The following is a 27,779-nucleotide window of genomic DNA, read 5'->3' on the forward strand; positions in this document are numbered from 1 at the left end:
AGATCACCATAGCTACCTGGAGCAGAGACAAGAGAACTTAGGAGAACAAGACAAGCAGGAACATGAACATGAAGGCACACTATGGAGGGTGTTAGAGATCTTGGAGGAGACGACAGAGGCACAGAGAAGGGGAGTGATGTTGAAGGGGTCAGACAGGTCACGCTGAAGGGATATGTAGAGAATAGGACCACTGAGCTTGCTGACATCTGAAACAGAGAGGTCAGGGGTAATGAGCAGCCCTGATACAGAAGGAAGGGGGTGTTTGGGTCTGACATTCAAAAGACACATTTGCAAAGTGCTAAATGGAGCTGACTGAGAGAGGGGATGAAATGGCCCCGACACAGTCAACTGAAAAAGGGATTGAGAGCTCCTGAACCCTGAGATACCACAATAAGAAAAGCTGGCTGAGGGAGAAGAGAAGCTGTCTGTCCCTGCAGCCAGGGTAGGAAGGGTCTTCACTAAGAACCGCGCAGCCAGTGATGCCCATTCCCATAATATGGACAGAAGGGCAAAGAATTTAGTGATAAGGTTTTTGGCTAAAAGATTGTCACCAGAGGAAAACATTCAAAAACATGGTGATAGGCTAGGTCAAGAAGTTATCTGAAATAGAGGTGAAAGCCTGCAACTATCCTCTCCTACTCTATCACCCCAGATTCTAACCGCTCCCTGAAAATCCCCAAATCACCACTTATTAGAGAGAGATTGTCTACAACATATGGCAACCAAGCAGCCTTCTAGAATAGTCTTCCTGTTCCTATCGCACACTATAAAGGTACTGGTTCTTTCCCTCAGCACTGCAGAAGAAAAAGCGCACTGCTCCATAAGACACTGTTTTGAAAAGTCATTGGCTCCCATTCCTCCCCCGCTAGGCAATGCCAAGCTCAGATAGCTGCAGAGGCCAGGAAGTCAGGAAGTGCCAAATCAGAACAGCACCAGCCCAAGCAGCAACTGTAGCTCAAGGGGACCCGTCACTCCCACACCTCACATTTCCAATCCCTTTGCAACCTCTATAGTCCCATCTCTTTCAGAAACACTCAGAAGACAACTTGACATATAAATTCCTAGAACCATGACCCCAAAACACTGGCAACTAATTACCTTATTGTAAATTAATTGCACTAATTAATAGAATACTTTTAAAATTATTACTTTTAAAATAATCAGAAGTCTTAACATAAGAAGTATATGAAGTTACAAAGAACTTGCCTGTTTGTATATATGGCACACTCCTTGTTATTAATCTTCAAGCATTCACTGTATTTACTAAGAGCATCTTTATAGTTTTTATCCTTTACATATTCATTTCCTTCTTCCTTAAGCACTTCAAACATTTTTTCTTCTATAGCTTCTATGGGACAAAGAAAAAAAAGAGAGAGATATTCATATAAATACCTCTATAAAATCCTAAGTATAGCTACAGGTAAATCTAATGTTGCTAATTAATTTGATCACACACAATACAGAGCTTGTCTAAATGGAACAAAACTAAAAAGATAATCTGATTACAAATAAAAATAATTATGTAATTATAAAACTACAACTTTTCAATTACAAAATAAGGTGAGCATGGGGGAACATAACTGTAATCCCAGTGACTTGGGAGGCTGAGGATGGGCGATCACAAGTTTGAGACCAGCCTCAGTAACTTAGCAAGGTCCAAGGCAACTTAGCAAGGCCCACAGGAACTTATAGATATCCTGTCTCAAAATAAAAAACAAAAAGGGCTAGGGATGTGGCTCAGTGGTAGGTAATGCAGTCCTAGGTGTAAAACCCAGCACCACTCCCCCGCACAAAAAAAAAAAATCACAAAATAAAATACAGGTAATTTCACACATTCTATCCATACTGGCAGGATTTCTTTTGGGTTTATGGAAACCTTAACAAGCCAGAACTACCTGACAGATAGTCCAAACAAGGACAAGAGCTAGAGTCGCAAATATAACTGCTAATCTTAACTGGCAAGACCCATGGTGATTTCTGTAACCTCAATTCATGAGACTTTGTATGGCACTTTCACAAAAGTATAGGGCACCTTAGACGTTTCATTAAGCTGTGAAAATGGCAGATCCGTCTATGAAATAGGGATACAAACACCTTCAGTATTCGGCTCAATAATCATTTTCATAAATAATGGCAAAGAAACCTCTTAACCCTGAAGTGGATATCTAACCAGCACAACAAATTTCCTGTTAAATATTTATGCTGTATTACTTTTATTCCTTTATTCCTGTCACATACATGGTCTACTGGTTAGCTTAATTCTTCTTCTCAATAATAATGCTAATTTAATGTTTATTAAGCAGATACTATACGATTATACACTCAGTACATGTCATGTATACATATCTTCATTGTTTCTTGAGAAACCACCTCATGAGATATTCATATTTCCCCCTTTCCTATACACTTGGACATAGGAGGTATGAAACAACTTCTTTTTCTTTCTTTCTTTTTTTTTTTTAAACAATGCACAGCTGGTTCATTTTATTTTCAGGATGAGAAATGGTGAATATTTCCAATCCATCACAATAGGCTTAGCATTTGTATCCAAACCTCTGTGGATACTCACATTTTTAGTATCATGTAGAGACATCTTGGGTATGATTATAGTGTGGATGACAACACAGTTTGAAGTTTGGAATGAGACATATGCCAAATCAAATTCCCTAACAGGATGCCCACTGAACATAAATTTTACAAAACAGACCTGGTACAATATCCAGCTAGTGATACACTGTTTGCTGTCAGGAAAGTCAGGGGCTGAGAAAGACCATAGAATTTCACATTATATATCCAGGTACTCTTCTAACAACCTGCTTCCTAGACAGACTTGAAGTTCACTAAGGAAAACGGAAGCTTCAGATCCAAACTTCCAGACTTGAAGTCCAATCCAATTAAGTGTGAAACAACTTAAGACCACACAGTCAAAAAGCAGAACAGGGTCTCTTAACCCCAGGTCTGATGCCAGAGTTCAGTCTCTTTTCACTACTCCACTGTGGAAATACGAACATGGCTCAGGATAACTTCAGAGGAAATGAGTACAGGTTTCCCCACCTGTGATGCTTGGTGAGTGATGGCCGCTGGGATCTCCCCCTTGGTCTGGGGTCATGGGTGTGGCAGGATGCCAAGCTCGAAGGGGCTCAGAAGTGGGCACAGCAGGAATAGGTGATAGCTTCTCCCGCCAATTTGGACCATCCAGCTCCATTAAAATTCTTGTTATTCTAAAGAGAAAATGAGTGTTCTTTACTTATTATGCAATTTGACTTTTTACATTACTGAAGTCAGAGTAAGGCTGACAAACACTATATCTAATTATATGTATTTCTTTATAGAAAACATAAAACTTGAGCTATTTTCTTTCCACATAAAATAAATGTTTTCAAAGAACTTTTACAAACTGCCATTAATGATATAAATTCCTTTTTCTTTCTTTCTTTTCTTTTCTTTTTTTTTTTTTTTTTGTTGTTGTTGTTGTTTGTTTGTTGGATTCAGGGTTTTTATGCTGCCCATACTGGCCTCAAACTTGAGATCTTTCTGCCTTGGTCTCCTGGGTAGCTGAATGACAGGTATATACCACTGTGCCCAGATAGACCATTTTCTAATCAAAAGAAAAATAGCATTTTTAATTTAATTTTTTTAGTATGTACACAATTAAATTTTAACTTTTGAAAAGTGAAATATGAAACCAAAATTTAGGAGACCTAAAAGAAATATTCCCCAATATTTAATGCAAGTACTAAATTGAAAATGTATTGCTCGAGAATAATCAGAAGTACTTTAGAATTTCTTGGCACAAACTGCACTACAGTGGTTGACAACAGGTATGCAAGACTGGTGCTAGAAGTGATTATGATCAACGATAAAAGAAGGAAGGAAAAAGCATACATCACTTGGAGAATGAACAATAGAAGTGATTATGGCTAGCTGTCATATGGAACACCGCTTCTTAAATCATAGGTTAAGATAGTCTTACCTTGTATTTTTGACTTTCAAATTATCCATATATTTATTTTCTTTTCATATGAATAAAGATGAAAAAATAGGATATTGGAGTCTACCATAAAGGCCCTTACACAATTGACACTTACTAATGACAATCATAAAATTCAGGTTAACATCCTTAAGTATTACCTTCTCATTGTTTTAAACAAACAAAATGTCACACGGATTTAAAAACAAAACTGAATTATGTCTTTGGGATGAATCTGGTTTAAAAAAGGCACTTCCCAAGACTGAGAAGGTTTATTGCTAATTAATTAACAGAATGCACTGAAGTTAGCAGCTAAGTCTACAGTCTCAAAGAGATTTTTTTTTAAGTTGTTGATGGAACTTTACTTTTTTATTTATATGTGGTGCCAAGAATGGAACCCGGTACCTCACACATGCTAGGCAAGTGCTGTACCACTGAGCCACAACCCCAACCCCTCAAATACTTTTTGTGTGAGGAATCTGTATATTACATGCAGACAACTGTAATATACACACTTTTTCTACAGTTTCTAACCTGAAATTTCAAGAGCAATCTTTGGTTATGATGACTAAGTCTCATTGAATGTAAAAAACTAAACTTGAAAATTAATGTATAACTACCCACAACTGCAGAAGAAAAAAGAAGCTTTTGAAAAAAAGAATTTTTAAGCAAAACTTATATTACCAGTAGAGAGGAAGGAAGAAGCAGCTGAAAAAAGATGATGTGTTGCCAGGGAGTGAATAAGTATATGCAGGGAAATCTAACATAGTAAGATTCCTAGAGAGGAAGAGAGGAATATGGTTAATGGAAGACAGAAACAAAATAAGCACAAATGTTTAAATTAAAAAAAATTAACAAGTTGCTGATGCTTACTTTTCCATGATGAGCTGAAACAGATGGAAAAGCAAGCATAAATATGGGATTCATGAAAAAAAAAAAACCAAAATTTTAAAAGTGGATCTTTTATATTAAATATATATGGCAAAACCAGAGAAAGCCTCCTCTCGTCTTTGTTATAGCAAAGTATCCCAACAAGAACCATTCAATTAAAAAATAACGTAGTCTTAAAAGTTACTTGGTATGAAAGAACCTTGAGCATATATACAAAATATAAAAAAATCTCAAAAAGTTAAATGTAGCCATGTGAACCAGCAATTCTGCTCATATATACCAAAAGGAACTGAAAACAGGTATGTAAACAAAGTTATCCATAAGTGTTCATAACAGCATTATTCACAATAGCCAAAAGGTAGAAACAACTGCAATGTCCATTAAATGGTGAATGGATAAACAATACATGATATATACATACATATAATGGAATATTATTCAGCCATAAAAAGAAATGAAGTACTGATACATGCTACACCATAGATGAACCTTGAAAACATTACACTAAATGAAAGAAGCCAAACACAAAAAGTCACATAGTGAATGACTCTATGTATATGAAATATACAGAACAGATGAAGACAGCAGATTGGTGATTGGTATGGGATGGGAAAGGGAGAAGGAAGAGTGATGGTTTAATGGCTACTGGTTTCCTTTTGGGATAATGAAAATGTGTTGGAACTAGAAGGAAACAATGGTTGCAACACACTCTGAGTGCACCAAATGCGACTGAATTGCACACTTTCAAGGCAGGTAGTTAATTTTATGCTATGTGAATTTTATCTCAATTTTTAATTAAAAATATTAAATGCCGAAAGAGTAATCACAGTCTCTCAGATACAAGTTCTCCCTTCAAACCATTCAGATTATTACCATAAACCATTGAGACTACCACTAGTTTTCCTGAAATATCTTTTTATCAGGCTCCTCCTCTCTGTCATATGTCACTCCATATTTCAGAAGAGCTTCTGTGACAAGATCCTCCTTTCTCCAACCAGAAAACTGCCAGGCAAAGAATGGAGACAACTAAACACAGAGCCCCAAAGCTCAGGAGCACACTGAGCTTCCCCTGCTGGAGAACACCCTCATTCGACACGTTGTTGCTGAGGACAGCTATCTACTCGCAGCTATGAAAATGGAAACACCATGATTCCTGACCTCAAGGAGCTCCCAGCAGAATGACAGAAGAATTTTATAAAAAGAGACACAAAGAATATAAAAACAATATGGGTGGGTAATGAGAGAAGGCCAGCATTATGGGGCACTGAGAAAGGGAAGCTAAGGTTCACGAACGAGGGGGGAGGGGGTTGAGGGGGGGTGTCGGTGGGTCAGAGAAAGGCATTTCCTAGAATAAGGAAGCAAGTCCTCTCCTAAAGGGTGACCTGGAATTTACCAGACCAAATGAGGACAAGGCCTTCAGGCACATATGAGATGGCAAATGGCAGTAAGGTGGTTGGGCATCACCAGGTAAGATTGCCTAACAGCTCACAATCAAGGAGGCTGCCAATGCTGAGGCTGGGTCTCTTCCCACTCTGCCACAAACAACCAATACAGGCTGAGATCCCCTACTCTAAATGCTTGAGACCACAAGTGTTTCAGATTTTAGATTTTTATTTCCAGATTTTGGGATAGTTCCATATATGTAGGTGATATTTAGGGGATGGGGCTCAAGCATAAACATGAAATCCATTTATATTTTATAAGCCGCCTTATTTATACACATAGCCCGAAGGTAATCCTATACAATATTTTTGGTGCATCTGTATTTGACTGTGATGGTCATATTAGGCCAGGTGTGGAATACTCATGGTATTGTGCTCAGAAAGTTTTAGATTTTGGAGCACCTTGGATTTCAGATTTCCAGAGTTAGGGATGCTCAACCTATGTATATCCCTTTCTGTTAGTCAAGCTGGGATCAGACAGGTTTCACGTGACCACCAGGTGGGAGCTCCAGGGAATGACTCTCAGCTCTGCATATAGATAGATCTTTCTAACAGCTTTCTCCACAGTGAGCTAAGGCCATGTGGGAAGGCAGGGCATGGCTTCAAAAATGAATTAACATAAAACATGCCATTTTCATTTTCTAAGTTTTGCTCAAGGTTTTCCTGGTGTTCCTCAAATGTACTCTTCAATGACTGTGGCCTGCACCCAGCCCTGATCTTACTATCTAACAAATGTCCCACCTGGGGATAATCTGTCTTATGTAAGTGTCCACCATAATTTCTATATTCTAATTTACTGAAAGACAGATACCAAGTAATTTCTCGCCTCTTTGCCTTTTTAAGGGGAGTGGGACCTAGTTAATAGACCAGCATAGGGTACAGGGTGAGCACATAAATATTCAAGAAGTTATATTTTGGACAAATGGAATCAGAAATTATTATACATACTAGAAATGTCATCCAACTCATAATTTTCAAATTTCACCTGAAAAGTAATTATCAAGTCTAGAGATTTTCTTATATGTGCCCAAGGCAGGGGGCAGGTACCGGGTATAGAACCAGAGCTTTTTTTAAAAAAAATTTTTTTTAGTTGTAGATGAACACAATACCTTTATTTATTTATTTATTTATTTATTTTTATGTGGTGCTGAGGATCAAAACCAGTGCCTCATACATGCTAGGCAAGAGCTCTATCACTGAGCCACAACCCCAGACCTGGAACCACAGCTTTGAGCATGTGTGCAACCACTGAGCCTCAGCACCAGCCTGAGTCTGGAAACTCCTACCTTCCCATTCTCACTCAGGGTAAGATCATCATAATATCAATTTGATCCAAACTCTTTGGTATTTCACCATTATAAAATAATACTCTTCCTAATTTACAAGGATCTGAGACAAGTATCTAGCTGGGTCATGAAGATGTCCACCCTCCTGAGCAAAAACACTCCACACAGATGCCTCTGCCAACAGACCTAGTGCCAATAAACACCTTGAAATCCTGTGAGAAGATTTGACCCTGTGAGAAGATGCATTTCTGGTATTTATGACACTAATGAAAACACCTTCCTAATATCACAGGTTATTTAAGCAGCATGTGTGAACTATACCCTGTATTAGCTTAAAAAAAAATTCATAGAATAGTAATAAATGGACCATGAAACAAATATAAAGGTCTGAGAGGACCACAATATATATGAAGGGTTAGAAATTAAGTTAGAGAGAGAGAGAGACAGAGAGATATGAAGTTTAATGAAGTGACATGAAATTTAAAGAAGGCAATCATTCATGTAAAGTAAATAACTGAGAACACATCTGCACTTCGACATCATTCTTGAAGGGGGGGAAGGGAAAAATCAATTCCATTAGAAAACAAACAGACTTTAGCTAGCTGACTCAGATTAGATTACCTGTTAATACTGTCATTCGCTAGCTGGATTCCACAGTCTATTTGCAACACTGTTTTATAATCAACATAAGCTTTCCCGTACTGCTCTAAAGTTTCATAGGCCATTGCTCGTCGCAGAAGAGGTTTCATTGAGAATGGATGAAGTTCCAGAGCCCTAAAGACAAAAATATTACATATCATTGATCCTGAAAGCCACTCCTTAATTTACAGTATTAGACTCAAATATGTACATATCTAATATTTCATTCTGGAGACCTGGTAACATAGAAGAAAGGCAAAACCAAAGTAGCAGAGCCATCAAATTTGTGGTTACTTTCTTTGAAGCTGTACCAAAGCTCTACCATTTACTCTTTGCCCACTGAGGCGGGAGCTCCCTGCAGCATGCCTCAGCCTCCCCAGTGCCCTCAGGGAGCCTTGCATGGCCCCATGCACAGAGTAAGAGATTCATGCTACTAACAGAGTAAAACAAAAATCATTAAGTGCAACTGTATTTAATAAGGCACTTTAGTCTGAAATCACAAAACCTTGCATAGCATTTTGAAAATCAGCGCTCTAAAACTTTCTATGTTTCATTATGATTTACTTGTTGCAAAAAAGTGTCAAAGATAGACTAAGACAATCAAGGAACTACACTTAAAATGATCTTTTGTATGCCATGATTTTTCATCTTGAACTTTTAAGTTTATGAAGTGCTTCCAATATCACTAAAGATGTATTTCAAGGCTGTGTTCTTTGTTTTGTTTGAATAACTATTTAAAGCTACTTCAGTACTTCATGTACTTTATTTTACTCCGAAATAGAACATAAAAGACTGTATATTGCTGAGGGCCTTGCTAGGAGAACAGAGACTAAAAATGTGTCCCTCTCGCAACCACTTGACTATATCCATTTCACAGCAGCCTTCCAGTGCTCGCAGTGCTGTTCATTAGATCAAGATGGCCCACAGCCAAGCTTAGGTTCCATAATTGATAAAGCATTTCACTTTTAGTACATTTTTGCATGGTAAATGCAACTTTGTTTATTTCCACAATCTCAAAATTGCATATGAGGTCAGGTGTGGTGGCCCACAAGTGTAATCTCAGTAGCTTGGGCAGTAGAAGCAGGAGGATCATAAGTTCAAAGCCAGTGTCAGCAATTTAGCAAGGCGCTAAGCAACTCATTGAGACCCTGTCTCTAAAAAAAAAAAAACACCATGAATACAGGGGACTTCTGAACCAGAGCTTACAAAAGAGGTTGTCATTCAAGTTAACACAGTTAAGACCCTAAAGAGTCTCCTAATTTCAAGTCTGGCAGAAAATAGCAAAGACAGGCAAAAAGCAGAGGATATAGGCAACACTCATTTGTATTTAGTCTGTCAAAATATCCTCAATGGAAAGTTGCCCAAAGATTTTTTTGGTGTGGTTTAAATAACCCCAAAGGGTTTTGTCTGACCAACTGGAAACTTTTTTGTGGGAGGGGGTGTTTAAAAAATGTTGAGAATAAAAAATTTCTAGAATATTGGTTCTCAAACTTTGCTTAGCCATCAAAATGTCTTTGTACCCAAGGGCGTAATACAGAAATATGGAGACAGATGGTGTGGAGAGGGGCAGGGCTCTGGGCCCCTTATACATCTCAAACACCTCCATCACTCCCCTAGCGATTCTCAAACATACCACTGGGAAACAATGAAGATCCTGAGCATAGATACTTAAAATTAAAAAGCAAATTTTCTCCAAGATACATAAAACATTATTTTCACGGGTCAATTTTTAATTTTTAATATTTTAAATTCTGTCCCCATAGTTTTCCTTTGTCAATATCTGACCCATGGTACCACTTGTCTGGTAATGATAGCTCAAAGAAATCTTCAACGAGCAAGATAATTAACTGAAAAACTAAAAGGGAAGCTTCCTTGAAAATGTATGCAGTCTTTTGGGGGTAAAAAGATAGTCATGTTGTCTGTTAATAAATTATTTCTAGTTCACAGAGATTTAAATACATCCATATTTCAGCATGTCCACAAAGGCACAGCATGGCTTCTCTGGCATAGAAACAAGTTTGAGAATCACAGCTTTAGAATGATGTCACTCTCCACTGGGCATCATCTCCATTCCCCTCCTGCTGGGACTCACATACCAGCTATCAAAGAAAATATCTAAGTAGGTCGGCAGGCCTTTGTGGAGGTCAGCACTGACCAGCAAAGCCAGATTCCTTGGCCTAGAACACAGCTCTTGTCTAAGGACATCCTACCTAAAACCACACCTCAGTGGCCAGCTCCTGTTCTCCCCTAGGACCAGCCCCCATTCTAGTCTCCCTGGACACCATGGCTGGAGTCCCATCTTTGGCTTCCTCCTGGGTTGTTACACTGATACACGTGAATTTTAGCCAGTAAATGCCTGCCTCCTAAAACAATCTCACTTAAGGGCAAAGTGAATCCACTGTTTCACAGTAGGCAAGCGAGTCTCAAGTTTTAATTAAAACATCCTGATCTCGCTTCATTTAAGAAGGCCTATGACTAACCTGAAAGGGAATGTATCGAAAACAGACACCGGAGCTTGGAAGGATGCTGGCTGTATATCACAACATGCCTGGTATCTAACAAATTCACATGGTCTTGTCAATTACAGGCAGTGCTAAATGTTTAAGGATGGGCTCTCTGGGAAAAGAAAAAAGGTTTGAAAGCCGAGCGACGTGGCACTTGCCAGTTTTCATGGTATCAGTGCTCACACCATGGCAGAGTCCAAGCTACCAACTTATTATCAACCAGCTCACAAAATCCTGAAACTGTTAGATTAGCTTGTGTAAACCAGCACAACTATTCATGGGTCAGGCCAAATATAAATACTCATGTTAAATCTGAACATATATAAAACTAGCAAAAAAAAAATAAATAAATCCAAGTGCCTTAAGGCTTTTTTATATTGTAGGCACAGATCCTAGCAAATTTTGCCCTATTGATAGGTAAACTGGTACTGTCAATGAAATAAATAATAAAGTATTCATATTATGGTGCCCACATAATCTGTTGTCCAAACTAAGCCTTCTTAGAGTAAAAAGCAGTGACAATTAACAATTACACGTGATAGTGATAATAGAAATAAACCAGGGCTGTGTGAGTCAAATGAGGACTCATTTTTCAGATGCACTAACAGTAACTTCTTGCTAAAGGGCTTCTGAAGTAGGCTTATTACTTAATGGCAAAAGAAAACAGTATGTTTCATTCATGTAAATCTATTAATCCATCCTGGCAAGTAACTAACTGACTTGGTGACTATATTGTGCGTTGAAGGAGTCAAAGCTGTATAAAAGAGCTTTCCTGATTGTAAACGGTTTAAATCCACTACAGTGAATGACAGGAACTTATAGGTGTGACCAAGTGTCAATTTAGGTGTTACAGATGTACAAACAGAGCCTGAGGAGATCAAGAAAGCAGACAGAAGGACAGGTGAGCAAGGATTTCAGGAGGAAAGATATGGAGAAGACATTACTAACACTGGGGACAAAGTGGGCAAAGGCTTGGAGACAGGGCCATGAGTGTAAGGAAGTGGTCCAGCTGACCAAATGGGAACAGGAAGCTTGTTTGGGGGCATTGTGGTGTCACAGTAGGTTATAATTGTCTGGAAGACAATACTGTGCCATTAAAGACCTTCTGGAAACAAGCTGAACAAAATGCTGCTTCAGGAGAAGTTATTCTGAGGCCACAGTGAACTGGAACTAGTTATTAGGCTTCTTCAATAGTCTAAAGGTGATATGAAAAGAGCATCCGTTAGGGTGGGGGCAAGGAAAATGAAAAAAAGTTTAACAGTTCATGTGGGGCTGGGATTGTGGCTCAGCGATAGAGCGCTCCTAGCACGTGGGAGGTCCTGGGTTCGATCTTCAGCAACTCATAATTAATCAATCATAGATAGATAAATAAATAAATAATCAAGTAGTGTCCAACTACTTCTAAAAAATAAATATTTAAAAAAAAACAGTTCATGTATGAGTGGAGAATTAGGACCTTTCGGTATTAATCAATTAACATACCTTAAAGCTGTCTTAAGAAACTGGACCTTTATGCAGAACATTTAGGAGGATATGTATTCACCACATTGAAATTATAACAATCTCTTAACAAACCTGAAAACGTGCAGTTTACCTGTTACAATCCTGAATGCAGCCACTGCAGTTTCCTTCTTTTAGGTAACATGCTGCTCTATTTGAATATAAGATACTTAGATCATCTGCACTTTCACTTCCTAAAATCACATTTAATTAAATACAGTTAAAATCCATTAGCAAAATCACAGTTCACCAGAATTAAAAGACAACTGCAGTCTCAATGGCACTGCAGTGCTACAGACTGCTCATCATGCAGAGCTCTTGGAGCTGCTACCCCTGCAATGGCCACAAAGGAAAGCCGAGCAGAGACCAATGCGACCGTGCCTGGCAGGGCACACGTTCCACATTCCAAGGTATTGCTCACATAGGTCAAGTCTTAGCGCACTTAGTCACCAGGAAGGAATGCAAGGGGGCAAGGGCTGTCACCTAGCAGGCGGCCTGCACCACTCCCACACGAGTCCCCTTAGGTTTGGGAAAGCCCGAGTAGCCCGGGTCGGTCTCGGAACAGCTCACCTACCTGCAGGCTCCAGTTGCGCTATCGCCACAGAGTACCGGCGGGCGGCCTCAGCGAACTGTCCATTTTTGAACAGCTCGTTGCCCTGACTCTTCAGGCCGTCCGGGCCGAGCCGGGCCCCTGCCGGGGACGCGTCGGTCTCATTGGGGTCCCCAGCACCCCGCCCGCCGCTGGAGTGCCCGTTGGCGCCGTCGCCGGTCGTCGCTGGGGCCAGTGATCCGCCCCGCTTCTCTGCGCCGGGCCCGGGCGCCCGGCCCCGCCACGGCGCGCCCCTCGCCGACCGCTTGCCGCCCTCGCTTTTGCCGGTCAGCTTCTTCTGGATGTTGCCCATGGCGCGCGGGGCTCGCGCCCGCGGGGCGGCCGCTGTGGGGAAGTGGATGCGGGAAGTGAGTATTTGCATCACCAGCACCGACGACCCGGAGGCCGCGAGGTGCCCGGTGCCGAGGGCGGGCTCCTGGGGAAGCCGAGCCGGGCGCCGCCCCCACGGGCGGAGCCGCGGTTCCCGGACCTCCCGGGCGCGTCCGAGTCCCCGCCCCGCGGCTCGCGCGAAGGAGGCTAGACCCTCAGTTAACCCTTTAATGTCAAGGGCTTGCGGCCGAAAACTAGCCTTTTGAAAACCGTGTCCACAATCAGGCCGTACCTGCTGAAGTCCATCTTACATATTTACAACTTAAGGATGAATTAACTAGAACTTGACGAACACAAGGACTGCACCCAACGTTAGGGGCACCCTTTCCTTTATTTTAAAGGACCAGCGGAAAAGGTCATTTAAAATAAAAAGTCAAAGTGATTATTAAGTCATTTCAAAGTGATTTAGCAAACACATGAGATAAAACAGGCACCTAGTATTTATACTTAAAGGGACCATTAAAAACAGTGAATTTTCCATTCTAATGCCTTATTCAAATTAAAAATTACTTTGCATTTGATTGAAAGATTTCTGCCATTAACTTTAACAATAATTACTGAATCTATTTTTAAATGAAAATTATTTATATTTCATTAATTTAAATATTCATAAATATTTAAAACAAAACAATCATGTCAAGATACTGTTGAAAAGCACTTACATATTCAGATTTCCAAGCATTCTCTTTTAACAAGTTCTAATATGATTTTTAGTAGCTATAATTTTCCATTCTCTTTCATGAATTGTAAAGCCAAGATTTGAAGGGCAAAAACAGAGGGAATAGAAACTACAACCATCTCAATGAAAATCAGTAGATGACCTATCATTCTAAAGCAAGCAACAACAACATATTAATTAGTAGTTTTCAATATAACCGAATAACATTCCATTTGGATCACCAATCAAAAGGGGCTCAATTATTAAAACAATAAAAAAGATTGTTACAGAAATAAATCCCCAGATTGCACCAAACCAGGAGCATTAGAGCAAGGCTCCAGTTTTCATCAATATCTTGCTATTCAAGTCCTTACTCAGAATTGTACTTGTACTCAGAGTACAAGTCTGAGTCAGCAGAAACTATGGACAACTTGGTATTATTTACCAAACAGATGCCATTTACTGAGAACTTAATATATATACACCAATTCTCAAACCAAGTATTATAATTCCCACTTTACAATTGAAACAAGAGGACACAGGAAGTAGCTAAGGAACTCAAATACAGAGAAATACTGTAACTGGGATTTGAACTATAGATTGAAATGTCCCTGAACAACTTATGCAGTCCTAAAAAGGTACTCAGAGGTCTGAACAAGGAAGAACTGTAAGTCTTGTTGGGTACTGACCTACCCATGGGATACTGGAGAAGGGCTGTTCAGGAGAAATGGCCTTTTCCAGATACATGGACTTGGGAGCATATAAAGGACCATCAAGTCTGGGTATGGATGGGATTACCAGAGCCCCCAGAGGATATGAGAAATACTGACAAAGAATGAGCACAGGAAGAATCTCCAATGTAGATGGAAGAATGCCTAGAAATGAGAGAAGAACCAAGGGTAGGTACTGCCTTAGAAACCGTGGGTAGGGAAAAAATTTCACAAAAAATATCAAAAGAAGGAAGGGCCAACAGTATGATCTTCAGCAACGTAGTTTGAATAGTTGGAAACAAAAATCCTCAACAAAATACTAACAAGACTGATTCAACTCCATATTAAAGGACTATATACCATGACCAAGTGGGATTTATCCCAGGAATGCAAAGATTGTTCAACATTGGAAAGTCAATGCCAAAGGAGAACACATGGTCATTATAATTGATAAAGAAATGGCATGTGACAAAATCCAACACCCTTTCATGATAGAAATATTCACAAAACTAGAAATTTCTCAACATGATAAAGGATGTTTGTGAAAAGCCCACAGCTAACATCATATTTAATGGTGAAAGAATGAAAGCTTTCCCACCAAAGATCAGCAACAATGATGTCCAATTTCACCATTATTATTCAACACTATACTAAACATTGTAGCCTAATCAATTAAGCAAGAAAATGAAATAAAAGGCATCAATATCAGAAATTCTATCCATAAATGATATGATCCTATAAATACAGAAAATCCCAAAGAATCCACTAGGGGATGGGGGAAAGCCTACTATAATTAATAAACAAATTCATCAAAGCTGGAGGATACAAGATCAACATTCAAAAAATTAGTATGTTTCTATATACCAACAAGGAACAATCTAAAAAGGAAATAATTCTATTTATAATGGCATGTAAAATATCTAAGTATAAATTTTAAAGAAATTAAAAGACAAATAAATAGAAAGGTGTCCTGTGATCATGTTAGAAAAATGTTCTAAGAGTCAGTATTACCCAAAGCAATGTACAGATTAAACACAATCCCTATTCAAACTTTTTTGTAGAAATGGTAAGGTCAACCCTCAATTCACATGTGTTTATTGTTCAAAACAGCCAAATAATCTTGAGAAATAAAGAACAAAATGGAAGGACTTACAATTCTTAATTTCAAAACTTACTAAATACTATAGTAATCAAAATAGTGTGGTGCTGGCATAAGGACAGCCATACAGACTAATGGAATACAATTGAGAATTCAAAAATAAGCCCATATTTCAAGGCCAACTGATTCTTTTTTTAATATTTATTTATTTTTTAGTTGTAATTGGGCACAATATCTTTAATGTATTTATTTATTTACTTTTATGTGGCGCTGAGGATCAAACCCAGGGCCTCACACATGCTAGGTGAGCGCTCTGCCGCTGAGCCACAAGCCCAGCCCCCCAAACAGATTCTTGATGATTGTGCCAAGTCCATTCAATAGGAAAAGAACAGTTTCAAATGGGTGCTGGGACAACTGAATTTCCACATGCTAAAAACAAAACAACAAAAAACTAAGTTGGACCCCCACCTCACACCATATATAAAAAATAATTAAAATGGATCAATGACCTCTATGTAAGAGCTAAAGTCAACTAGGCATGGTGGTACACACGTGTTAATCGCGGCTTTGGAAGTTGAAGCAGGAGAATCACAAGTTTGAGACCAGATTTAGTAACTTAGAGAGACACTAAGCAATTTAGCAAGATCATGTCTTGAAATAAAAAATTAAAAATGGCTGGGGATATAGCTCAGTGGTAAAGCATCTCTGGGTTCAATTTCCAATATCAAAAAAAGAAAAGATCTCAAGTCATAAAAATCTTATAAGAAAATATAGGGGCAAACTTTCACAATGTACAATTTGTGGATTCTTATACATGACACCCAAAGCAAAAACAAACAAAAGCAGATAAATTGGACTTCATCAAAATTAAAGCTTTTATGCCTCAAAAGAAATTACCAACCAAGTAAAATGTCAACTGAATGGGGAAAAAATTTGCAAATTATGTATCTATCTGATAAGGGTCTAATATCCAGAATATATAAAGGACATTCACTTTAAAATGGGCAAAGGAGCCAGGCACAGTGGTGTTTGCCTATAATCCCAGCAGCTGGCAAAGCTGAGGCAGGAGGATCCCAAGTTCAAAGCCAGCCTCAGCAAAAGTGAGGCACTAAGCAACTCAGTGAGACCCTGTCTCTAAATGAAATACAAAATGGGGCTGGGGATGTGGGTTAGTGGTTAAGTGCTCCAGTACCAAAAAAAAAAAAAAAAAAAATGGGCAAAGGATTTGAAGGGACATTTCTCCATATAAGATAAACAAATAACCAATAAGCATATAGAATGATGGTCAACATCATCATTAGGGAAATGAAAATCAAAACCATAAGGATAATATGTCAAAATACACTCTACTGTCATGTGTCTAAAAAAAAGTTAAAAAAAAAAAAACATAGGGAGATACCATTTCATACCCTTTAGAGTGGATAATCAAAAAGGCTGACAATAAGAAGTGTTGGCGGGGCTGAGGCTGTGGCTCAGTGGCAGAGCGCTTGCCGAGCATGTGTGAGGCCCCGGGTTTGATCCTCAGTACCACATAAAAACAAACAAATAAAATAAAGGTATTATGTCCAACTACAACTAAAAATATTAAAAAAAAAAAGAAGTGTCGGCAAAAATTTGGAGAAATTAGAACCTTTAAATATTACCAGTGGGAACAGTAAACGATGTAGCCACTTTGAAATACAGTCTACAGTTCCTCAAGAAGTTAAACATATAGTTACCACATAACCCAGTAACTCTAGGTTCAAGTACATGCCCAAGAAAACTTAAAACATGTATGCACACACATAAAAATAGGACATAAATGTTCTGACAGCATTATTTTTAATAGCCAAAAAGTAAAAACAACCCAAATATCCATCAACTGATGTATAAAGAAAACGTGGTATTATCCATACAATGGCATAGTATTTGTAAATAAAGGAATGAAGTACTGATACATGCTGTAACATGGATTAATCCTGAAATATTATATTAAGTAAAATAAGACAGGTTTGAAAGGCACAGATTATATTATTCTACTTATATGAAAAATTTGAATTAGCAAATCCCCAGAGGAAAAAAAAAGATTAATGATCATAGGGGACCAGGGAAAATAAAGAATGAGGAGTTACTACTAATGGGCATGGGATTTCTTTTGGGGTAATAAAAATGTCCTGGAATTAGACAGTGGGATTAGCTGTACAATATACTAAATATACTAAAATTCACTGAATTCAAAAAAGGATAAATTAGGGGCTGCAACTGTGGCTCAGTGGTAGAGTCCTTGCCTAGCATGTGTGAGCACTGGGTTGGATTGATCCTCAGCACCACGTAAAAATAAATAAAATAAAGGTATTGTGTCCATCTACAACTAAAGCATTCTTTTAAAAGGACAAATTACATCTCAATTTTTTTAAAAAAAAGATTTCACCTCACTTTTGACCACAAAGGGTACTTTTCCCTCCTATCTTGGATACTTTGGTAAAATAAAAATAACCCATGTTTAATTTTTTTATGTCTCTATTTTATTTGTTTATTTTTATGTGGTGCCAGGGATGGAACCCAGTGCCTCACTCATGCTAAGCAAGAGCTCTACCACTGAGCCACAACCCTGGCCCTTAATTTTTATTTTTTAATTAGGAATAAAAAATTATCAGTCATTTATACTTCTTTATTAGTGATATGTCTGTTCATATGTTTTGCCCATTTTTATACTAGCTCTTCATCATTTTCTTATTGTTTTGTTAAAAATTCTTTATATTAAAAGGTATGAGCCCTCAGCCACTTTGCCTAGTTTGTTATCTGCCTTTTAGTTAGTTTTTTTTTTATTATTTATGGCACCTAACGTATACAGGTTTTTCATACTTACCTAATCAGAAATAATTATGATTTTGTTTATTGTTTTAATTCTTAGATCCCTGCTCTCCTGATTCTGCCAATTCTAGAGCAAGGGAAATATTTATATTTGATTCTTCTGTTTGTGAAGGACTGTTTAATTTTCTTACATTACACTTTTAAGTGGGAGATGAGCAACAGCACCACAAAGGAAACTGGCTTTCTTCTGATTGCTTCTCACAGACTCTGTAAGGTGACAGGTGGAAGTGAGGACCAAAGTCTCTGACAGCTACAGTTGTATGATGACATCCACTTCTTATTGACCCCATTAGGGAAGAAAAAACACCAGTAGATGGGGAGGTTCTGAGAAAAAGCCCATGAACTCAAATCCCCAGATCTAATCATCCTGGCAAGTAGTCAGGTGTTTCTTAATATTAGTCCTTAGAAGAACAGATGAAGGAAGCCTATCAACTGTCTTATTTCAATACCTGCCAGAGTAGGTGCTCAGTAACTGTCAGTTGTTAATTGAATCCATGGGTTATGCTGTACTTCAGTCTGGATGAATTGGGCCTGATCAATCCAAGCGGAGCTTATAAAGGAGAAGCAATATCAGCAAAGGTTACAAAACATGAATTGCTGCATTTCCCATGATCCTCACAACCCCCTGGAATTACCCCATAATGACTAGGAATTCTTTCTCAGAATGTGGTGGGATGGAAAACAACATGCAAAAATTCCAACTAGATAAATTCCTTCTGGGTAACATTTATTTTCCTACAAGTGATTTGGATTGCTTCTCTCACATCCAAGGCTCTAGGACCTCCTTTTACATATCATCCAACAATGTATCTTGACAGAGGTGAGCATTAGCTAGTTCAACTGATTGTGTGTCACCTTAAGAATAAAAGGAGTTTCCAGCTAGTTATCCACCTCATGTTGATTTGCTTTCCTGATAAAATTTATATTCTATCAAGAATTTTGGTTTTCTGAATCATACATGTTATATATTCCTTAGTCTATAAAATAATTATGGGAGGATATTAATGACAATAGAAAAATGATCCCCTTAAAGCTCTGGAGATTTGAATGGGAACACTGCTTCTCTATTACACTCATAGATAATTGCCTACCTCAGAGAGAAACATCAGTTGGTTAACAGATATACACAATAACTATCCTGATTCAGATTTCTAATCACAGAAGTATTATTAGAAGTAATTATTTTTTAAAAAACATATTAGCCCTTTCCTGTTTGTTTATCTATTTGGAAGGAAGGCTTTTAGTTTCATAAATGATCACACTCATCTTTAACTCATCAGCTCCTCAACTGGTGCTGTTATTGATAAGAATTCTGGTACATCAGTGAACATTAAAGTGGTTTTTAAAAAATGTATATATTTTTAGTTATAAATGGACACAATACCTTTATTTTATTTATTTATTTTTATGTGTTGCTGAGGATCAAACCCAGTGCCTAACACTTGCTAGGCAAGTGCTCTACCAATGAGTCACAACCCCAACCCCTAAAGTGGATTTTATCTATTCTTGGACAAGGTTGTCTGGTGATATTTGGCCTAGGTTTTGTAGAATGTATAATCTCTTAGTTGATATCAGTAACCACTTTTAGGATATAGATTTGGAGTCAAACATATCTTGGGCCATATCCCAACTGTGTGACTTAACCTGTACAATGTTGCAAGTAACCTCACTTCTCTAAACTTCTGTTGCCTAATCTATAAAAGTGTGGGTAATTATAGCTTCCTTGAGGATTACCAAAACAATCTATGTAAAGCACACCCATAGTTTTTCAAATGTGCTAATTATCCATCCCTTCAAACACAAAAACAGTAAGGAGTAAACATACTGCACCCTGTTTTCCCACTAACTGTCAAACCCAGGTATTGTCAACCTAGAATTCTTTTAAAAAAATATTTATTTTTTTTAAGTTTTAGGTGGACACAATATCTTCATTTTATTTTTATGTGGTGCTGAGAATCGAACCAGGGCCTCACACGTGCTAGGCGTGCGCTCTACCACTGAGCCACAGCCTCAGCCCTCAATCTAGAACAAAATTATCCTCAGAAATGAAGATAAAATAAAGACATCCTCTATCAAGAAAAACAAAAATAGTTCATTTCTAGCAGACCTTCTTTAAAAGAAAGGTTAAATAATATTGAGGGCATAGCTCCATGGTAGAGCACTTGCCTAGCATGACCAAGGGCCCTTGATTCAATCACCAACACTGTAAAAAGAAAAATAGAAGTGCCAAAGAAAATCCTTCAGCTGAAAGGGAAACAATACCAGAAAGAAACTAGGAACATCAGGAATGAAGGAAGTGCAAACAAAAATAAGTGCCTTAGTAAATAAGATAGACTGTTTTTCTCCTCTTAAATTCTTTAAAATATATAGAAATTTTCAATTTATTTGAGTGTAAAAGTAATATTGTTTGATGGGTTTTCAATGAATGTGGGTATAATATATATATGATTGCTACCATATAAAGGGGGAGGGTAAAGAGACAATAAAAAACAATAAAGTTTTTACATATGCTTTAAGTAGTTATATACTAATTCTAAGCAGAGTGTAGTTTACAGCCTATAGAGACAATTTCTATATATTTTTAAAAAATATGGTTCAAAAAAAGACCTCAAGTAATAAATTAAAATTTAAAAACTATCTGAGCATGATGGCATACACCTGTATTCTCAACTACTCAGGAGACTGGGGAAGGAAGATTGCAAGTTTCAGGCCAGTCTGAGCAATTTAGCAAGACCCTTTTTTTAAAAAAAAGGGCTCAGTAATAGTGCACCCCTGGGTTTGATCCCAAATACCACCACCACCACCACCATCACAACAAATAATAATAAAATTAAAATATGAAAATCCTTCCAAAGAAAACAGCAAAGTGGAACGTATGTAAAATACAGAGGAAAAAATATATATATAAAAACAAATAATATTTAAACATTAAAGTTTAAATTAAAGTATCAATACTTATACTTAAATATAAACATACCAATAGTTGGGGAAAACATACCAATTATAAGAGTTAATAAGAGCAGGTAAAACAAGATGTAATCATATGCTGTCTAAAAGAAACACACTTTACTGATACAGGGAGGTTAAAAGTGAAAAGACAGGAAAAAATACATATTATACAAATATTAATCCAAAAGATCTGAAGTAAATATATTAATATAAGACAAAGTAGACTTTTAAAAATAAGTAAATTACCAAAGATAGGAGGGGACATTACATAATTTGAAAAAGATCAATTAGCCAAGAAGATACAGAAATCCTAAATGTGAAAACAAAACCTCAAAACACCAGAAGCAAGAAGTGAGAGAAATAAAAGGAAAGCCAGGAGTGGTGGGTGACACACACTTCTAACTCCAGCAACTCAGGAGGCCAAAGCAAGAGGGTCACAAGTATGAGGATAGCCTCAGTGACTTAGTGTTGACCCTGTCTGAAAATAAAAAAATAAAAAGGACTGAGGATGTAGTTCAGTAGTAAAATGCCCAGGTATTCAATCCACAGCACCAAAACCAAACAAAACAATCAAAAAATCAGCAGGGACAAAGAACTCGCAACACCATTCACCAACTAGAGCTAACTGACATTTATACTGTACTCTACCAAAAAAAATCCAAATCCACATTTGTTTTAAGTGCACATGGGATATTCATCAAGAAAGAAAATATCCTGTGTCATAAAACAAGCTTTAAAAAATTTAAACGTCACAAAGTTTAAATAACAAAATATACTCTGTGACTTTAATGGAAATAAATTAGAAATCAATAATAGAAAAATGATATATCTCCAAAATTTTTGGAAATTCAGTATGCCTTATGGAGATCAAAGAAGAGCCTCACAAGAAATCAGAAAATACCTTCAAATAAATGACAATGAAAGTACAACATATTAAAATGTTTGGGGTGCAGCTAAAACAGTGATCAAAGGAAAACTTACAGCATCAGATGTTTATAAGGGGAAAAAGACTGGAGTCAATAGTCTAAGCTTCTAGTTTGAGAAACTACCTCAGAAAAAAGGGAGTAAAGTGAACTCAAAACAAGTAGAAGGAAGGAAACGTCAAAGAGCAGAAATCAATGAAACTGAAAAAGAAAAATAAAGCAGAAAAAAAGATAAGTGAAACAAAAGCTGGTATGTTGCCAAGATCAGTAACAATAATCAATCTCTAGCCAGATTGGCAAAGAAAAAAAGAGAAAACACACAAATTACCAACAACAGGAAAAGAAGGAGATTACTACAGACCTACTAAACATTAAAACAATAATCAAGATGTTACAGTTTGGATGGGGATATCCCCAAAAGCTCATAGGTTGGAAGCATGATCCCCAATACAGCTAGATTCAGAGGTGGGGCTTTTAGGCAAGGATTAAGGCTCTGGCCTCATCAGTAGATTAATCCATTTGCTGGATTAAAGCCATTGATAGCTGAATAGACTGCTGGGAGGTGGGATCAAATTGAAGGAATTAGGTCACTGGAGGCGTGCACTGGAAGGGTGTATCTGTCCGCCCTCACCACCCCTTCTTCCTGCTGCCATGAGTGTTGAGCAACTTCCTTCACCATAATGATCTGCCTCACCTCTGGCTCACAGCAATGGAGTCAGCAGACCAAGGGCTGAAACCTGTGAAACTGAGCCAAAATAAACTTTTCCTCTTCTAAGTTGTTCTTGTCAAGTATTTTTGGTCACAGCAATGAAAAACTGATTAACACTTGGGGAGTGCTATGAACAATTCTATGAAGAGAAACCCAACAACTTAAGTGAAATGGACCAATTCTTTGAAACTACCAAACTACCAGGATTCACTTAAGAAATAAAATAGCCTGGAGAGTTGTAGATCTATTAAAGAAAATGAATTTTTAATTTAGAATCATACACACACCCACACTCCCCACACACACCTACCTCTACCTGCCCCCACCTCCAGGGCCAGATAATTCCAGTGACAAGTTTGATCAAACGTTTAAAGAAGAAATAACATCAATTCTGCACAATCTCTTTCAGAGAATAGAAGTGAAGGATGAACATCCCAACAAATTTTATGAGGCTAGCATTGCCCTGATAAATCAAAATCCAGAAAAGTACAGTTATGAGTGAATGAATGAAAATCAAAGAAAGATAAGAAGACTATAATCAATCTCTCAAGGCTAGAATGTCTCTTATGAAAATAGATGCAAAAAATCTTCAATAACATATTAATGAATAAAATCCACCAATAAATAAAAATAATAATATATGATGATAAATTGGTTTATCTCAAAATTCAAGTCCTGCTCAACATTCAAACCTCAGCCAAAGAATGTAACCTAATACAGTAACTTACTACAGAAGAAAATTTATATGATCAAATCTAGTGATGCAGAAAAGCATTCGAAATAATTCAACATCAGTTAAAAATAAAAGCTCAACTAACTATAACTAGAAAGCCATTTCCTTAAATTGACAAAGGGAACCAATTAGATACCAAAAGGTAACATTCAGTCTGATTATCAAAGACCAAATACATGCCTTCTAAGATTCACCATTTGTTCAGCATTTTACTTTTTAGCCAGTACAATAAGAGGGAAAAAGAGATGTACAAATTGTAATAAAAAATAAAACTGTCCTTATTTGCAGACAACATATTTGTCCATGAAGAAAATTCCAAGGATCCTTGAATGTGTGAATTAGCAAGATTGCACAATACAAAGTCAATGTACAAAAATAAATAAATAAATAAATCACATTTCTATAGGCTAAAATGAACACATGAATTTTTAATTTTGTAAAATTAAAAAATACTTTGTATAATAACTCCCAAAAGTTGAAATGTATAAATCTGCCAATGTTGTAGAAAACCACACAATGCTAATGAAAAAAATCAAAGAAGATCTAAACAAATGGAAGGACAAATTATGTTCATGGATTAGAAAATTCCATATGATTGTAATGTCACTTCTCCCCCAAATTGATCTATCTATAAATTCAATATCCAATCAAATTCTCAGTATGATTTTTTTATATCTAGAGAAACAGATTTTACTGCTTCATATTTGCCATCCTTTTATTATACTCTACTATTTATTACAATGATGGACAAGAGAAAATCACTCCTATTTTGCAATGAGCATATAGATAGTACATTTTAGTAGTATAATAAAGACTTGTGGTAAAACAGTCATCAAATGTTAGGTGATCTTATTGTTAATTGATTGACTGTTCAGTAATTTTATGCAATAAATAAATATAACTGAAAAAAGAAATATAACTGAATATTAAATGAAAGAATTGCAGACCATGAAAAAATAAAATAAACCTCCAAAAATTTTGACTTTAAAACTGTATGTAAAGGCAGAGAGGCTAGAATAGTCAAATAATTTTGTAAGAGAAAAATAAAGCAGAAAGAATCACACAACCTGATTTTAAGATTTAACTCTAAAGCAATCTGAATCAAGACAGTATGGTACTGATGAAAGGATTGACACTTAAGTCAATGCAACAGAATGGCAGCCAAAATTAGATTCTACTGGCCACACAAACATGGCCAATTGATTTTTTTTATATTTATTTAGTTGTAGATGAACACAAAGTACCTTTATTTATTTTTATGTGGTGCTGAGGATTGAACTCAGTGCCTCACACATTCGAGGCAAGCACTTTACCACTGAGCTACAGCCTCAGCCCCGCCAATTGATTTTTTTTCTATAGGCTAAAATGAACACATGAATTTTTAATTTTGTAAAATTTAAAAAATACTATGTATAATAACTCCCAAAAGTTGAAATGTATAAATCTGCCAATGTTGCCAGGTGCAAGGGCAATTCAAAGAAGTAAGGATAGTTTCCAATAAACAACTAGCCATCAATATGCAAAAAAAAATTGAAACTCAATCTAATTCTCACATTCCACATAAAAATTAGCCCATAATTGATAAATATGTTTGCAAAATATAAATTTTGAAAAGGAAACAACACAGGAGAAAATTCTTCACGACTTTGAGTTAGGCAAAGTATCCTTAGGTCAAAAGCACAGTTCATTTTTAAAAAGTGTGTAAATTTGCCAGGCAAGCCTGTAATCCCAGTGGCTGAGGACTGAGGCAGGAGGATCCCAAATTCAAAGCCAGCCTCAGCAAGAGCAACGTGTTAGGCAACTCAGTGAGAACTTGTCTCTAAATAAAATAAAAAATAGGGCTGGGGATGTGGCTCAGTGGTTGAGTGCCCCTGAGTTCAATCCCTGGTACAAAAAAAATTAAAAAACAGAAAAATAAAAAATGTGTAAATTTGACTCCAACAAAACTAAAAACTTTTGCTCTGTTGAAAACAATGTTTAAAGAAATTTAAAAAGCTAGAGACAGGGAAAAATATTTGCAACTCTCATAGCTAACAAAGGATTGCAACAAGACATCAAAAATATAAAAAGATTTCTCAAAACTGAACAGTAAGGCCGGGCGGGGTGGCACACACCTGTAATCCCAGCACCTTGGGAGGCAGAGACAGGAGAATCGCAAGTTCAAAACCAGCTTCAGCAACTGTGAGGCCCTAAGCAATTCAGTGAGACCCTGTCTCTAAATAGAATACAAAATAGGGCTGGGGATGTGTTTCAGTGGTGGAGTACCTCTAAGTTCCATCCCTGGTACCAAATAACAACAACAGCAGCAGCAGCAACAACAACAACAACAATAACAACAAAAAAACAACAGTGAGAAAACAACCCACTTTAAAAAATTAGTGAAATGATTTAAACAGACCTTTTGCTAAAAATGATATAGAGATGGCAAATGAGCACATGAAAAGATGTTCAACATCATTTGCCATTAGGAAAAGTGCAAATTAAAACCATAATGAGCCAGGCATGGTGGCACATGCCTGTAATCCCAGCGGCTCGGGAGGCTGGGACAGGAGGATCTCAGGTTCAAAGCCAGCCTTAGCTTTGAAGCAACTCAGTGTGACCCTGTTTCTAAATAAAATACAAAATAGGGCTAGGGATGTGGCTCAGTGGTCAAGTGCCCCCGAGTTCAATCCCCAGTACCAAGAAAAAAAAAACATAATGAGAAGCCACTATATACTTAATAGAATGGATTAACAAAACCTGGTCTTACCAAATATTGATGAGAATGTGACGTAAACTCTCATATAGCAATGAAAAAATGGTACAATTACTCTGGAAAAGAGTCTGGCAATTTCTGATAAAGTTATAGATACACTTGCCATATGAGCTGGCAAGCCTACTTAGACATTTACCCTTCATGCAAAAACTTGCACATGAAAGTTTATAGCAGCTATAATCATAATTATCAAATACCAGAAACAGCCTAAATATCCTTGAACAAACTGGATAAACAAATTTGGTACACCCATATAGTGGAATGTTACTCAGCAATAAAGAGGAGTGAAGTGAACTCTGACCATCATTGCCTCTGTGGGCTTACTGTGGGGAGCATGAGCCAAGGGAATCACAACAATTGAGGAAGCTGTTTATTGGTGGTCTGAAGTCTGAAACTACAGATGATAAAGAGAACATATTGAGAAATGGGCACACTCACAAATTATTTGATAATGGTAAATGTTCCAAGGTCTTGTGACTTGTGTGTTGAAGACATAGATGCAGCAACTTGGGGTAGATTTGGCAACTTTATGGATCATGAAGGAAACTTTGGAGGTGGCAAAAGTAATTTTGGCCATGGTGGAAACTCTATCAGAAAAGGAGGCTACGGTGGTGGTGGTGGAGGTGGATTTGGAGGTAATGACGACAATTATGGTAGCAGTTCTGGGTATAGTAGAGAAGTGGTGGTGGCAGACTAGGATATGGAAACCAAATTGGTGGATACGGTGGTAGTGAAGGAAGTCATATGGTTACAATGCCTCATTGTCATCATAACATGAAGGAGAAATTTTTGGTATTACTAACCACCGTGGTGGTTGGAGCTATAATAATTTTGGAAATTACAGTGAACAACAGAAATCAAATTATAAACCCATGAAGGCAGGCAGTTTTGATAAGAGCAGCTCTGGCAGTCCCTGTGTTGGTGGGTATGGATCTGGTGGAGACCATGGTGGAATGTGGAAGAAGGTTTTTAAAACAGTATAAAAAGGCTACAGTTCTTAGTAAGAGAGAGAATGAGGAGTTGTCAGAAAAGCTACAGGTTACTTTGAGACAATCATCACAAAAACATTAGAATAACTGCAAAAACCTGACACAGAAGAAATGATGATCCATAGTCAGAGTTATTGCAGCTTAAACAGGAAACCCTTCTTGTGATGTCATAGCCACAGTTTGCAAAAAG

The 27,779-nt window shown here is 37.4% G+C and overlaps 1 protein-coding gene across 1 annotated transcript in view; it reads right to left on the reverse strand.

Annotated features, from left to right (window-relative positions):
* Spag1 (sperm associated antigen 1) overlaps positions 1-27,779 on the reverse strand; it is a 62,965-nt gene that overhangs the window by 8,775 nt on the left and 26,411 nt on the right. The window contains exons 11-15 of the mRNA XM_027950167.2: positions 12,807-13,145; positions 12,327-12,426; positions 8,211-8,363; positions 3,055-3,221; positions 1,207-1,348 (exon numbers count right to left, since the gene is read on the reverse strand). Of these exons, the coding sequence (XP_027805968.2) occupies positions 1,207-1,348; positions 3,055-3,221; positions 8,211-8,363; positions 12,327-12,426; positions 12,807-13,145 (901 nt within the window). The remainder of the gene's footprint in view (positions 1-1,206; positions 1,349-3,054; positions 3,222-8,210; positions 8,364-12,326; positions 12,427-12,806; positions 13,146-27,779) is intronic.

The sequence above is a fragment of the Marmota flaviventris genome, chromosome 15 (assembly GCF_047511675.1).
Source record: "Marmota flaviventris isolate mMarFla1 chromosome 15, mMarFla1.hap1, whole genome shotgun sequence".
Lineage (NCBI taxonomy): Eukaryota > Metazoa > Chordata > Mammalia > Rodentia > Sciuridae > Marmota > Marmota flaviventris.